The 16,734-nt window shown below is 37.3% G+C and overlaps 1 protein-coding gene across 14 annotated transcripts in view; it reads right to left on the bottom strand.

Moving 5' to 3' along the window:
• LOC143854383 (elongation factor 2-like) overlaps positions 1-16,734 on the bottom strand; it is a 53,539-nt gene that overhangs the window by 18,455 nt on the left and 18,350 nt on the right. Inside the window, exon 1 of one of the 14 annotated variants that reach the window (XM_077364331.1) lies at positions 4,242-4,269. The exons of the other annotated variants lie outside the window; for them this stretch is intronic. Within the exon in view, the coding sequence (XP_077220446.1) occupies positions 4,242-4,253 (12 nt within the window). The 5' untranslated portion in view covers positions 4,254-4,269. Of the gene's footprint in view, positions 1-4,241; positions 4,270-16,734 lie in introns of those variants that run through there. 14 annotated transcript variants of the gene reach the window in all.

The following is a 16,734-nucleotide window of genomic DNA, read 5'->3' as shown; positions in this document are numbered from 1 at the left end:
AATAATCTCTGATTTGTTCAGTAAATTGACGTACTTCTTCCTCACCTCCAGAACTGAATGCTTCTCCATTGCAGTATCTCACAGTCCAAGTCGTGATCCACAAAGAAAAGCACAACAGGGATCTGGTTCCTTATTGCGGAGATCTGGGATCTAATCCGTCTCATTAACCCATCGCACCGATCGTGCATAGAAGGAGATCCGCCAAGGAAATGGCCGATCAGCTTGCCAAAGATGGGGTCCTAATGGAGTCTATGTCGATTTTTAGTGCTCTAGATAGAGCGGAGAATGCGGAGAATGTAATCGCTTGATCATTGTGATCTATGTGGTTGTAATTGGGGGTCTGGGGGACATCTTGTCCCCAGCCTTCTTTTGATTATTAATAAAAAATTTGTCATCTTTCAAAAAAACAGGTAGAACATGTGACTGGTGCTGGAAAACCTTTGAGAATTTCTAGAGCAGTCCCAAATGCTTTGGAGGCTAGTTATATGCACATAACAGTTTCTTCAGGGTTTTGACCGACAAAGACATTGTGTTGAACAACATGATTAGTTAGGGTTTGAAAAATTCCCCATAGGGTTCAACATTAGCTTTAAGAATCTTCTCTCTCAAATCAAATAGCGAAATAAAAGTTTCAAATTACAAACTGCAAAATCAAACACAAAAACACCACATCTCAACGAAAAAACCCAACTCATCAAACCAAAAAAAAAAAAAGAATAACAAAAAAAAAAAAAAACAAATTGAATTAAAGAAGATGGGCCGTCAGAGCGATAAGAAGATCATACCGCGATTAGATCATGAGGCCAGGAAGCGATAGTCAGAGAAAGGAAGAAAAAGAAAGGCCGAGCAGCAGCTTTTCATATTGAAAACTAAGTAAAAATGGCATCACGATCCCTCTATCAGATGAGAAATTGCGCAAAAGTAACTTTGTTTCTCTCCACATGTTGCCACTTCTAGAACCCACTTTTTCCTTTCCCCAACACATCGCTCCCTCTTTCTTTCTCTCATAAGAGAGAAGAAAAATTAGGGTTTTTGTTCTTCAAAGTTATTTATATTTGTTAGGGTTTTAGCTTACAAAAATGACCCTTCAGTAAAAAGGTATTTAACAAAATGCCATGGGTGGATTTCACGGTTGAGATGAATTTTCGAGGTGAATGAATGAATCATACACATACTCATTGATATGGATCATCCAAAGAATGGGCATCACATAGATGATGAACTATGGCCAAGAGATCACTGGGTATTTTTCCAACCCTTCTATGAGTGGTTCAACTTGTGCTGGGCTCAACCCGAACTAGATAGGTTCAACCTTATTTGGCTAGGCTTGGGTTGGCATTCCCTAATTCCTCAAGCTGAATTGGGTTAGGGACCGTTTGGATACACAGATTTTAGAATCCAAGTTTTGGTTTAAAAACAATGTAAAAGAGGGTTCATGATCAAGCTGCTGGATGCTGTCCTGACAATGTTTCTTGGATTTTAAGTAAGAAATCCATGTTTTAGAAATCTCTCCTACATCTTGAGATTTCTAAAACCTGGAAACATGGGACTATCTGTTGTTCTCTTACTGTCTGAAAGACTGGTGAGAAATCATAAAACAGCGGCTGGTCTCTTTCTTCTCTCGTCTCCCATCTACAATTTTGAAGAATTCAAGGATTCTAAATTTTGGTTTAGCCGATTTTTTAGCCAATTTTTGTCTTATTCATTTAATTCATATGATGTTAATGTGATCTCGTGCAAAAGTCAGCCGCAAAAATGGCTTTTTGCGTAATTGCCTAGCAAATCCCTTTTTTGGTATTTTTTTCTGTGTTTGCTCTAGGCCAACCCAAACCCAATTGCTTCCAACTTGAACCAATCCGGCCCGAATTGGAAAATTCGGTTCGGCTAGGGTTGATAGATTTGAAAGGGGTTTGGATTAGGGTAGTCCCTCCTTGATCCAAGGCTCAGGTTGGTCCAGGAGGTTTTGGGTCGGTAGGCCTCGACCTGACCCAACCTGGCCCAAGTTGCACCCTTACCTTTCAAATTCAATTAACATCCTCTTCCTCGACCGGTTTGAGCGACCACATACAAGTTTAAGTGTATCAACTCGCTTGATTATCTACGCTGCTTCATCACTGTGGGTTCTCATATGATGCACAGGAAAGGAAAAATATAAGCATATAGACGTACAAGTGGACCCCACTTGTTCAATGATCCAAACCATTCATTAGAGAGATTTTAGGCATTGGACGGCATTAAATAAGGGTTGCTTATATGGAGTTTCTCTATAGATAGGAGGGCTAGAATCATCCTATGGAAATAATTTTTGGGGCACAACCTATTTACATTGTGGCCCATCAAATGGACGGTTTGAATCATCCTATGGTGTGGGATGTACAGTCCATTTTGAAAAATAGGGGATGAATATTGTGATAGAAGGGGGTGAATTACAAATATAAAAAGAACAAGACAATATTTGCTGCTAGCGGAACTCAAATCCCTCATTACTATTAATCTTTTGAGAAACATGAGCTGGATTACAAATATAGTGGTGCCAATGAACCCAGATGGTCCGATGGATCCAAATGGACAGGATTTGAGCACAGTATTTGGATCTGATCGTGTCTGTCGGATCCATGTCCTAAGATCCGAAATTATTTTGGCAGGAGACCAGAACGTGCCCACTAAATCCTATGGAGCATCGTCGACCTGAGTAGAGGGTTCCAATGCACAAAAATACCCTAAAATTTTAGGGCCTATATATTTATTCCAGAGGGGTCTTTTTGTAACATTCTCAAAACATAAAACAACGTTTAAGTTTTATTTTTCTGCTTTTTTGTTTCGGTGATGATCTTGTTCCTCCCTCTCAAGCTTCTTCCCCTCCCTAACCCAATGTCATAACTATGTAAAAACAAAAGTTACATCCAATGGTTTGAAATAGAGTTTGATCCGGACTCAAAAAATAGGATATGAAAAGCACTCTGAAAAGGATCGATAATGGACCTAAATATGGATCCCGACCAAGTTACAAGCGGATTCAATCCAAAGTGAATCCCAAGACACCCCTACTCTTATTTACCGTGTCCTCATCTACCAAGAATTTGGTAGAAGTAAAAATAAAGCTGAAGGAAAACTAAGAATAAGCGTTTCTTCACATTGTATATGTTACATGCTCACTACCATTATGACCATAAGCTATAGAATCAACAAACTAAACCACGGTGTGTGCATAACCCACTCATTTGATAGGCTAGAAACAAAAATTAAACCAATTTGATGGTGTGCGTCACATAAAGGAGTAAGCCCACAAGTCCATAACTAGCAAATCTTTAGGGGTTATGACTTTATATTTCCTCCAGAAGAGACTCCAATATACTCCGAACTTTAACGGGCCTCACTTATTTCTTTGTGAGCAATATTCCTACTCCACTCTCCGGTACATGCAACTTTTCTTTTCTTTTCTTTTTTTGAAATGAGTGTACAGTGTAACTTTTCAGGCACAATTTCAAAGGAATCCTATCATTTACAAGGTAATCAAAGCATACTTCCGTGCAAATGATAACTTTACAAAACATAAGTTAGTTACTACGCACCAGAGTTCCATGACGAAGTATTAAATGAAATGCCCATCAAAAAAATAATTTCAATTAAGTAACTTTCAAAGTCTCCTACACTTGACAAAGACTAAGTCAAATCCTCTTATTGCCACCTAGATGTCCACGTTGAGAAGACATGGCACTTACTAGGCCACCACAACAATAGATTTACAAAAACAAATAAAAAAAGGCTAGCACTCTTTAAGCATCATTTAATTGCAAAACACATAGTTTAAAATGCAAAAAAAAAAATAAGAACTCTTCACACGCCTATGCATTAAGTTCCTAAACTTTCAAACTTCGTCCCCTCAACTGTTCCCAAAAATCAATCTTCTTTTTTTAGTGCAATCATCTTTGGGGTGACCCCAAAAGATGAGATCCTCCCCCCAGCGCAAGAGAATTCAGTATAAGCAGAGAAAATGACAAAGTATTTCGCAAACACCCACAGCATATATAAATATATATATATATATGCCATCTAATGAATAAAACTAAAATCTATAAGCAGATTAATAAAGAATATCTACGCATAAGCACCCTAATCATTGTTCAAAACAGAAATTATCTAAACTAACCAGCAGACTAAAGATTGTCCAAACAGAAAACCGGGACTCTGCCCCCAAACGAGCTAGTAACAAAACCTCAGATATGGGGGAAAAAACTTACGGCATTACTCATCAGTTCATATGTCTCCTGAAATGCAGACACAGGTCAGAGTTTGTCTTCGAACTCAGACAGGGGAGTCATCTGCTCCTTGAGCCCCTTCCTCTTTCGTATCTCAGCGCCACAAGCTGCCCAGCCTGTGATGATGAATCCAACGGGTCGGAACTCATGATCTCCCAATGATCAAACATACACTGTGGGAATGCCTGTCCGGATGTGGCGGCCCTCAGTGTGCCTGAGAACCCAAATGACTCGATAACCGTCAGATAGGCGTTGATGTTGTAGAGCGGAGTACCCGGCCTCTGCATCTCCTCAAAGACATGTCCACGCCTCTGGTTCAGAACACCATAGATACCACCAAGCAACTGCTCAGGTGCCTGGATCTCCACCAGATAAATTGGCTCCAAAAGCCTTGGTTTGGCCGTCAACATAGATGCATAGATGACCCTTCTTGCTGTGGGGATAATCTGCCCACCACCTCTGTGAATACCATCTGCGTGAAGAACCACGTCACATACCTCAACATATTCCACGCATATTCTCATCGGCCAATGCACCTTCTTTTGATGCCCATTGGAATCCAGCCGCAACTGAGTCCTTGATTTCACTTAAGTACTGCAGTCCTTTACACATATCACCTTCCACTGTGCTCTGGTCTAGGAGCCAAAAGAGATTTTGGAAGGGTGGGATGTATATAAGAAGAAAGTAAAGAGCTAGAGAAGCTAGAGGTTTATGTAAGAAATAGACTATCTCTAGTAACACACAGTTTTCTCTATCAACTTGAATTGGATGTCAATTTAATTCAAAGAGTACGAAAGTTCTCAAAGTTTATCTCTTTTGTTTTCTTCCTACTGTCTTATTTAGTTGATTTTTCTCTATACGCTCTTACTGTGTCTCTGAAACAACCCCTTGAAAATCATGTCCCTTAATTTCGAGCTCAACAGCAGCCTTCATGTACCCCTGTTCTTCAAAATAATCTCTGATTTGTTCAGTAAATTGACGTACTTCTTCCTCACCTCCAGAACTGAATGCTTCTCCATTGCAGTATCTCACAGTGGAATGTTATGGTCCTGAGAGGGGGCCTGCCAAGGTATGGGACAAGGTGGGACCCAACCTAGTATGAGACAGGTTTAAAGGGCCAGCCTAATGCACTCTGGAGCTTTTGGTGTATTGGTTAGGTACCTAACAAATAGGATCTTTTATTTGGACAAAATCAAAACACCCACGAAAACTCCTTACCAGGTTTTCCATAAAATCATCCGGTCGTCCTAAATACCATCGTGGCCCTTGAATGACGGAAAATTTTTGGTCCTGTCATCAATATCAAACTCTTCGTCGATTGGCCAAATCCGACTCTGGGCCTTTGTGACCCTCTCACACTTCTCTATCAAGATAAATAGCCTTTTGTTTCTGTTTAATCTATGGGAGATTGAATTTTTCTCCAGTAAGTTCCTCAGAAAGAGATGGATATTTCCAGAGAAAAGTCTCAACTGGCACTCCCAATTCGAATCCCCTCTTTGAAACTACTGAAATGGGGATGTAGCCTTCAGTTTCTAGGAATTTTTGGATGATTTCTATTCAACTGTCACTTTAACGTAATTAGATTTGTGTGTAACAGTAAAATGGGTTCTTAATAGATGTCGCCAAGGGACTGCTTTAGCCAGAAAAACACCAGTTTTTGTTACGTGCCTAATCGGCCGTAACGCAAATAAACAAAATCAAAAGAGAGAAGAGGGAGAAAGAGGTTGATTCGAATTGGGAGTGCCTGTTAAAGTTGAGACTTTTCTCTGGAAATATCATCTCTTTTTGAGGAACTTACTGCAGAAAAATTCAATCTCCGATGATTATACAGAAACATAAGGCTATTGATCTTAAATACAAGAATGAAGGTAGTGCCACATAACTACGCCATTAACCCACTTAAATAACACTTAACAGGTAACCAACACCCACTAACAAGACACATATTCAAAAACTAACTCCCACTACCCTCAACACATACACCATAACTCAAACCCATAACTCAAACACATACCCACAACTAGACAATAATTAGATTATAACTACCCATATGCACCATAGTTATATGCACATAACAGTTTCTTTAGGGTTTTTGACCGACAAAGACATTGTGTGGAACAACCTGATTAGTTAGGGTTCGAAAAATTCCCCATAGGGTTCAACATTAGCTTTAAGAATCTTCTCTCTCAAATCAAAAAATGAAATAAAAGTTTCAAATCACAAACTGCAAAATCAAACACAAAAACACCATATCTCAACCAAAAAAACCAACTCATCAAACCAAAAAAAAAAAAAAAAACAAATTGAATTAAAGAAGATGGGCCTTCAGAGCGATAAGAAGATCATACCGCGATTAGATCATGAGGCCAGGAAGCGATAGTCAGAGAAAGGAAAAAAAAGAAAGGCCGAGCAGCAGATTTTCAAATTGAAAACTAAGTAAAAATGGCATCACGATCCCTCTATCAGATGAGAAATTGCGCAAAAGTAACTTTGTTTCTCTCCACATGTTGCCACTTCTAGAACCCACTTTTTCCGTTCCCCAACACATCGCTCCCTCTTTCTTTCTCTCAAAAGAGAGAAGAAAATTTAGGGTTTTTGTTCTTCAAAGTTATTTATATTTGTTAGGGTTTTAGCTTACAAAAATGACCCTTCAGTAAAAAGGTCTTTAACAAAATGCCAAGGGACTATTTTAGCCAGAAAAACACCAGTTTTTGTTACGTGCCTAATCGGCCGTAACGCAAATAAACAAAATCAAAAGAGAGAAGAGGGAGAAAGAGGTTGATTCGAATTGGGAGTGCCTGTTAAAGTTGAGACTTTTCTCTGGAAATATCATCTCTTTTTGAGGAACTTACTGGAGAAAAATTCAATCTCCGATGATTAAACAGAAACAAAAGGCTATTGATCTTAAATACAAGAATGAAGGTAGTGCCACATAACTACGCCATTAACCCACTTACATAACACTTAACAGGTAACCAACACCCACTAACAAGACACATATTCAAAAACTAACTCCCACTACCCTCAACACATACACCATAACTCAAACCCATAACTCAAACACATACCCACAACTAGACAATAATTAGATTATAACTACCCATATGCACCATAGTTATATGCACATAACAGTTTCTTTAGGGTTTTTGACCGACAAAGACATTGTGATGAACAACCTGATTAGTTAGGGTTCGAAAAATTCCCCATAAGGTTCAACATTAGCTTTAAGAATCTTCTCTCTCAAATCAAAAAATGAAATAAAAGTTTCAAATCACAAACTGCAAAATCAAACACAAAAACACCACATCTCAACCAGAAAACCCAACTCATCAAACCAAAAAAAAAAAACACAAATTGAATTAAAGAAGATGGGCCTTCAGAGCGATAAGAAGATCATACCGCGATTAGATCATGAGGCCAGGAAGCGATAGTCAGAGAAAGGAAGAAAAAGAAAGGCCGAGCAGCAGATTTTCAGATTGAAAACTAAGAAAAAATGGCATCACGATCCCTCTATCAGATGAGAAATTGCGCAAAAGTAACTTTGTTTCTCTCCACATGTTGCTACTTCAAGAACCCACTTTTTCCGTTCCCCAACACATCGCTCCCTCTTTCTTTCTCTCATAAGAGAGAAGAAAAATTAGGGTTTTTGTTCTTCAAAGTTATTTATATTTGTTAGGGTTTTAGCTTACAAAAATGACCCTTCAGTAAAAAGGTATTTAACAAAATGCCAAGGGACTGTTTTAGCCAGAAAAACAACAGTTTCTGTTACGTGCCTAATCGGCCGTAACGCAAATAAAAAAAATCAAAAGAGAGAAGAGGGAGAAAGAGGTTGATTCGAATTGGGAGTGCCTGTTAAAGTTGAGACTTTTCTCTGGAAATATCATCTCTTTTTGAGGAACTTACTGGAGAAAAATTCAATCTCAATCTCCGATGATTAAACATAAACAAAAGGCTATTGATCTTAAATACAAGAATGAAGGTAGTGCCACATAACTACGCCATTAACCCACTTACATAACACTTAACAGGTAACCAACACCCACTAACAAGACACATATTCAAAAACTAACTCCCACTACCCTCAACACATACACCATAACTCAAACCCATAACTCAAACACATACCCACAACTAGACAATAATTAGATTATAACTACCCATATGCACCATAGTTATATGCACATAACAGTTTCTTTAGGGTTTTTGACCGACAAAGACATTGTGTTGAACAACATGATTAGTTAGGGTTCGAAAAATTCCCCATAGGGTTCAACATTAGCTTTAAGAATCTTCTCTCTCAAATCAAAAAATGAAATAAAAGTTTCAAATCACAAACTGCAAAATCAAACACAAAAACACCACTTCTCAACCAGAAAACCCAACTCATCAAACCAAAAAAAAGAAAAACACAAATTGAATTAAAGAAGATGGGCCTTCAGAGCGATAAGAAGATCATTCCGCGATTAGATCATGAGGCCAGGAAGCGATAGTCAGAGAAAGGAAGAAAAAGAAAGGCCGAGCAGCAGATTTTCAGATTGAAAACTAAGTAAAAATGGCATCACGATCCCTCTATCAGATGAGAAATTGCGCAAAAGTAACTTTGTTTCTCTCCACATGTTGCCACTTGTAGAACCCACTTTTTCCGTTCCCCAACACATCGCTCCCTCTTTCTTTCTCTCATAAGAGAGAAGAAAAATTAGGGTTTCTGTTCTTCAAAGTTATTTATATTTGTTAGGGTTTTAGCTTACAAAAATGACCCTTCAGTAAAAAGGTATTTAACAAAATGCCAAGGGACTGTTTTAGCCAGAAAAACAACAGTTTCTGTTACGTGCCTAATCGGCCGTAACGCAAATAAACAAAATCAAAAGAGAGAAGAGGGAGAAAGAGGTTGATTCGAATTGGGAGTGCCTGTTAAAGTTGAGACTTTTCTTTGGAAATATCATCTCTTTTTGAGGAACTTACTGGAGAAAAATTCAATCTCCGATGATTAAACAGAAACAAAAGGCTATTGATCTTAAATACAAGAATGAAGGTAGTGCCACATAACTACGCCATTAACCCACTTACATAACACTTAACAGGTAACCAACACCCACTAACAAGACACATATTCAAAAACTAACTCCCACTACCCTCAACCCATACATCATAACTCAAACCCATAACTCAAACACATACCCACAACTAGACAATAATTAGATTATAACTACCCATATGCACCATAGTTATATGCACATAACAGTTTCTTTAGGGTTTTTGACCAACAAAGACATTGTGTTGAACAACATGATTAGTTAGGGTTCGAAAAATTCCCGATAGGGTTCAACATTAGCTTTAAGAATCTTCTCTCTCAAATCAAAAAATGAAATAAAAGTTACAAATCACAAACTGCAAAATCAAACACAAAAACACCACATCTCAACTAGAAAACCCAACTCATCAAACCAAAAAAAAAAACAACAAATTGAATTAAAGAAGATGGGCCTTCAGAGCAATAAGAAGATCATACCGCGATTAGATCATGAGGCCAGGAAGCGATAATCAGAGAAAGGAAGAAAAAGAAAGGCCGAGCAGCAGATTTTCAGATTGAAAACTAAGTAAAAATGGCATCACGATCCCTCTATCAGATGAGAAATTGCGCAACAGTAACTTTGTTTCTCTCCACATGTTGCCACTTCTAGAACCCACTTTTTCCGTTCCCCAACACATCACTCCCACTTTCTTTCTCTCATAAGAGAGAAGAAAAATTAGGGTTTTTGTTCTTCAAAGTTATTTATATTTGTTAGGGTTTTAGCTTACAAAAATGACCCTTCAGTAAAAAGGTATTTAACAAAATGCCAAGGGACTGTTTTAGCCAGAAAAACAACAGTTTCTGTTACGTGCCTAATCGGCCGTAACGCAAATAAACAAAATCAAAAGAGAAAAGAGGGAGAAAGAGGTTGATTCGAATTGGGAGTGCCTGTTAAAGTTGAGACTTTTCTCTGGAAATATCATCTCTTTTTGAGGAACTTACTGGAGAAAAATTCAATCTCAATCTCCGATGATTAAACAAAAACAAAAGGCTATTGATCTTAAATACAAGAATGAAGGTAGTGCCACATAACTACGCAATTAACCCACTTACATAACACTTAACAGAAAACCAACACCCACTAACAAGACACATATTCAAAAACTAACTCCCACTACCCTCAACACATACACCATAACTCAAACCCATAACTCAAACACATACCCACAACTAGACAATAATTAGATTATAACTACCCATATGCACCATAGTTATATGCACATAACAGTTTCTTTAGGGTTTTTGACCGACAAAGACATTGTGTTGAACAACATGATTAGTTAGGGTTCGAAAAATTCCCCATAGGGTTCAACATTAGCTTTAAGAATCTTCTCTCTCAAATCAAAAAATGAAATAAAAGTTTCAAATCACAAACTGCAAAATCAAACACAAAAACACCACATCTCAACCAGAAAACCCAACTCATCAAAGCAAAAAAAAAAAAAAAAAAACAAATTGAATTAAAGAAGATGGGCCTTCAGAGCGATAAGAAGATCATACCGCGATTAGATCATGAGGCCAAGAAGCGATCGTCAGAGAAAGGAAGAAAAAGAAAGGCCGAGCAGCATATTTTCAGATTGAAAACTAAGTAAAAATGGAATCACGATCCCTCTATCAGATGAGAAATTGCGCAAAAATAACTTTGTTTCTCTCCACATGTTGCCACTTCTAGAACCCACTTTTTCCATTCCCCAACACATCGCTCCCTCTTTCTTTCTCTCATAAGAGAGAAGAAAAATTAGGGTTTTTGTTCTTCAAAGTTATTTATATTTGCTAGGGTTTTAGCTTAATAAAATGACCCTTCAGTAAAAAGGTATTTAACAAAATGCCAAGGGACTGTTTTAGCCAGAAAAACAACAGTTTCTGTTACGTGCCTAATCGGCCGTAACGCAAATAAACAAAATCAAAAGAGAGAAGAGGGAGAAAGAGGTTGATTCGAATTGGGAGTGCCTGTTAAAGTTGAGACTTTTCTCTGGAAATATCATCTCTTTTTGAGGAACTTACTGGAGAAAAATTCAATCTCCGATGATTAAACAGAAACAAAAGGCTATTGATCTTAAATACAAGAATGAAGGTAGTGCCACATAACTACGCCATTAACCCACTTACATAACACTTAACAGGTAACCAACACCCAATAACAAGACACATATTCAAAAACTAACTCCCACTACCCTCAACCCATACATCATAACTCAAACCCATAACTCAAACACATACCCACAACTAGACAATAATTAGATTATAACTACCCATATGCACCATAGTTATATGCACATAACAGTTTCTTTAGGGTTTTTGACCGACAAAGACATTGTGTTGAACAACATGATTAGTTAGGGTTCGAAAAATTCCCGATAGGGTTCAACATTAGCTTTAAGAATCTTCTCTCTCAAATCAAAAAATGAAATAAAAGTTACAAATCACAAACTGCAAAATCAAACACAAAAACACCACATCTCAACTAGAAAACCCAACTCATCAAACAAAAAAAAAAAAAAACAAATTGAATTAAAGAAGATGGGCCTTCAGAGCGATAAGAAGATCATACCGCGATTAGATCATGAGGCCAGGAAGCGATAGTCAGAGAAAGCAAGAAAAAGAAAGGCCGAGCAGCAGATTTTCAGATTGAAAACTAAGTAAAAATGGCATCACGATCCCTCTATCAGATGAGAAATTGCGCAAAAGTAACTTTGTTTCTCTCCACATGTTGCCACTTCTAGAACCCACTTTTTCCGTTCCCCAACACATCGCTCCCACTTTCTTTCTCTCATAAGAGAGAAGAAAAATTAGGGTTTTTGTTCTTCAAAGTTATTTATATTTGTTAGGGTTTTCGCTTACAAAAATGACCCCTCAGTAAAAAGGTATTTAACAAAATGCCAAGGAACTGTTTTAGCCAGAAAAACAACAGTTTCTGTTACGTGCCTAATCGGCCGTAACGCAAATAAACAAAATCAAAAGAGAGAAGAGGGAGAAAGAGGTTGATTCGAATTGGGAGTGCCTGTTAAAGTTGAGACTTTTCTCTGGAAATATCATCTCTTTTTGAGGAACTTACTGGAGAAAAATTCAATCTCAATCTCCGATGATTAAACAGAAACAAAAGGCTATTGATCTTAAATACAAGAATGAAGGTAGTGCTACATAACTACGCAATTAACCCAGTTACATAACACTTAACAGGTAACCAACACCCACTAACAAGACACATATTCAAAAACTAACTCCCACTACCCTCAACACATACACCATAACTCAAACCCATAACTCAAACACATACCCACAACTAGACAATAATTAGATTATAACTACCCATATGCACCATAGTTATATGCACATAACAGTTTCTTTAGGGTTTTTGACCGACAAAGACATTGTGTTGAACAACATGATTAGTTAGGGTTCGAAAAATTCCCCATAGGGTTCAACATTAGCTTTAAGAATCTTCTCTCTCAAATCAAAAAATGAAATAAAAGTTTCAAATCACAAACTGCAAAATCAAACACAAAAACACCACATCTCAACCAGAAAACCCAACTCATCAAACCAAAAAAAAAAAAAAAAAAAAATTTGAATTAAAGAAGATGGGCCTTCAGAGCGATAAGAAGATCATACCGCGATTAGATCATGAGGCCAGGAAGCGATCATCAGAGAAAGGAAGAAAAAGAAAGGCCGAGCAGCAGATTTTCAGATTGAAAACTAAGTAAAAATGGAATCACGATCCCTCTATCAGATGAAAAATTGCGCAAAAATAACTTTGTTTCTCTCCACATGTTGCCACTTCTAGAACCCACTTTTTCCGTTCCCCAACACATCGCTCCCTCTTTCTTTCTCTCATAAGAGAGAAGAAAATTTAGGGTTTTTGTTCTTCAAAGTTATTTATATTTGTTAGGGTTTTAGCTTACAAAAATGACCCTTCAGTAAAAAGGTCTTTAACAAAATGCCAAGGGACTATTTTAGCCAGAAAAACACCAGTTTCTGTTACGTGCCTAATCGGCCGTAACGCAAATAAACAAAATCAAAAGAGAGAAGAGGGAGAAAGAGGTTGATTCGAATTGGGAGTGCCTGTTAAAGTTGAGACTTTTCTCTGGAAATATCATCTCTTTTTGAGGAACTTACTGGAGAAAAATTCAATCTCCGACGATTAAACAGAAACAAAAGGCTATTGATCTTAAATACAAGAATGAAGGTAGTGCCACATAACTACGCCATTAACCCACTTACATAACACTTAACAGGTAACCAACACCCACTAACAAGACACATATTCAAAAACTAACTCCCACTACCCTCAACACATACAGCATAACTCAAACCCATAACTCAAACACATACCCACAACTAGACAATAATTAGATTATAACTACCCATATGCACCATAGTTATATGCACATAACAGTTTCTTTAGGGTTTTTGACCGACAAAGACATTGTGATGAACAACCTGATTAGTTAGGGTTCGAAAAATTCCCCATAGGGTTCAACATTAGCTTTAAGAATCTTCTCTCTCAAATCAAAAAATGAAATAAAAGTTTCAAATCACAAACTGCAAAATCAAACACAAAAACACCACATCTCAACCAGAAAACCCAACTCATCAAACCAAAAAAAAAAAACACAAATTGAATTAAAGAAGATGGGCCTTCAGAGCGATAAGAAGATCATACCGCGATTAGATCATGAGGCCAGGAAGCGATAGTCAGAGAAAGGAAGAAAAAGAAAGGCCGAGCAGCAGATTTTCAGATTGAAAACTCAGAAAAAATGGCATCACGATCCCTCTATCAGATGAGAAATTGCGCAAAAGTAACTTTGTTTCTCTCCACATGTTGCTACTTCAAGAACCCACTTTTTCCGTTCCCCAACACATCGCTCCCTCTTTCTTTCTCTCATAAGAGAGAAGAAAAATTAGGGTTTTTGTTCTTCGAAGTTATTTATATTTGTTAGGGTTTTAGCTTACAAAAATGACCCTTCAGTAAAAAGGTATTTAACAAAATGCCAAGGGACTGTTTTAGCCAGAAAAACAACAGTTTCTGTTACGTGCCTAATCGGCCGTAACGCAAATAAACAAAATCAAAAGAGAGAAGAGGGAGAAAGAGGTTGATTCGAATTGGGAGTGCCTGTTAAAGTTGAGACTTTTCTCTGGAAATATCATCTCTTTTTGAGGAACTTACTGGAGAAAAATTCAATCTCAATCTCCGATGATTAAACATAAACAAAAGGCTATTGATCTTAAATACAAGAATGAAGGTAGTGCCACATAACTACGCCATTAACCCACTTACATAACACTTAACAGGTAACCAACACCCACTAACAAGACACATATTCAAAAACTAACTCCCACTACCCTCAACACATACACCATAACTCAAACCCATAACTCAAACACATACCCACAACTAGACAATAATTAGATTATAACTACCCATATGCACCATAGTTATATGCACATAACAGTTTCTTTAGGGTTTTTGACCGACAAAGACATTGTGTTGAACAACATGATTAGTTAGGGTTCGAAAAATTCCCCATAGGGTTCAACATTAGCTTTAAGAATCATCTCTCTCAAATCAAAAAATGAAATAAAAGTTTCAAATCACAAACTGCAAAATCAAACACAAAAACACCACTTCTCAACCAGAAAACCCAACTCATCAAACCAAAAAAAAGAAAAACACAAATTGAATTAAAGAAGATGGGCCTTCAGAGCGATAAGAAGATCATTCCGCGATTAGATCATGAGGCCAGGAAGCGATAGTCAGAGAAAGGAAGAAAAAGAAAGGCCGAGCAGCAGATTTTCAGATTGAAAACTAAGTAAAAATGGCATCACGATCCCTCTATCAGATGAGAAATTGCGCAAAAGTAACTTTGTTTCTCTCCACATGTTGCCACTTGTAGAACCCACTTTTTCCGTTCCCCAACACATCGCTCCCTCTTTCTTTCTCTCATAAGAGAGAAGAAAAATTAGGGTTTCTGTTCTTCAAAGTTATTAATATTTGTTAGGGTTTTAGCTTACAAAAATGACCCTTCAGTAAAAAGGTATTTAACAAAATGCCAAGGGACTGTTTTAGCCAGAAAAACAACAGTTTCTGTTACGTGCCTAATCGGCCGTAACGCAAATAAACAAAATCAAAAGAGAGAAGAGGGAGAAAGAGGTTGATTCGAATTGGGAGTGCCTGTTAAAGTTGAGACTTTTCTTTGGAAATATCATCTCTTTTTGAGGAACTTACTGGAGAAAAATTCAATCTCCGATGATTAAACAGAAAAAAAAGGCTATTGATCTTAAATACAAGAATGAAGGTAGTGCCACATAACTACGCCATTAACCCACTTACATAACACTTAACAGGTAACCAACACCCACTAACAAGAAACATATTCAAAAACTAACTCCCACTACCCTCAACCCATACATCATAACTCAAACCCATAACTCAAACACATACCCACAACTAGACAATAATTAGATTATAACTACCCATATGCACCATAGTTATATGCACATAACAGTTTCTTTAGGGTTTTTGACCAACAAAGACATTGTGTTGAACAACATGATTAGTTAGGGTTCGAAAAATTCCCGATAGGGTTCAACATTAGCTTTAAGAATCTTCTCTCTCAAATCAAAAAATGAAATAAAAGTTACAAATCACAAACTGCAAAATCAAACACAAAAACACCACATCTCAACTAGAAAACCCAACTCATCAAACCAAAAAAAAAAAAAAAAAAAACAAATTGAATTAAAGAAGATGGGCCTTCAGAGCGATAAGAAGATCATACCGCGATTAGATCATGAGGCCAGGAAGCGATAGTCAGAGAAAGGAAGAAAAAGAAAGGCCGAGCAGCAGATTTTCAGATTGAAAACTAAGTAAAAATGGCATCACGATCCCTCTATCAGATGAGAAATTGCGCAAAAGTAACTTTGTTTCTCTCCACATGTTGCCACTTCTAGAACCCACTTTTTCCGTTCCCCAACACATCGCTCCCACTTTCTTTCTCTCATAAGAGAGAAGAAAAATTAGGGTTTTTGTTCTTCAAAGTTATTTATATTTGTTAGGGTTTTTGCTTACAAAAATGACCCTTTAGTAAAAAGGTATTTAACAAAATGCCAAGGGACTGTTTTAGCCAGAAAAACAACAGTTTCTGTTACGTGCCTAATCGGCCGTAACGCAAATAAACAAAATCAAAAGAGAGAAGAGGGAGAAAGAGGTTGATTCGAATTGGGAGTGCCTGTTAAAGTTGAGACTTTTCTCTGGAAATATCATCTCTTTTTGAGGAACTTACTGGAGAAAAATTAAATCTCAATCTCCGATGATTAAACAGAAACAAAAGGCTATTGATCTTAAATACAAGAATGAAGGTAGTGCCACATAACTACGCAATTAACCCAGTTACATAACACTTA

The sequence above is a fragment of the Tasmannia lanceolata genome, unplaced genomic scaffold, assembly GCF_043159265.1.
Source record: "Tasmannia lanceolata isolate RefF3 unplaced genomic scaffold, GAP_Taslan_0.1 ptg000020l, whole genome shotgun sequence".
Taxonomy (NCBI): Eukaryota; Viridiplantae; Streptophyta; class Magnoliopsida; order Canellales; family Winteraceae; genus Tasmannia; species Tasmannia lanceolata.
Note: the sequence above shows the minus strand (reverse complement) of the source record. Positions and strands in the feature narration are given on the sequence as shown.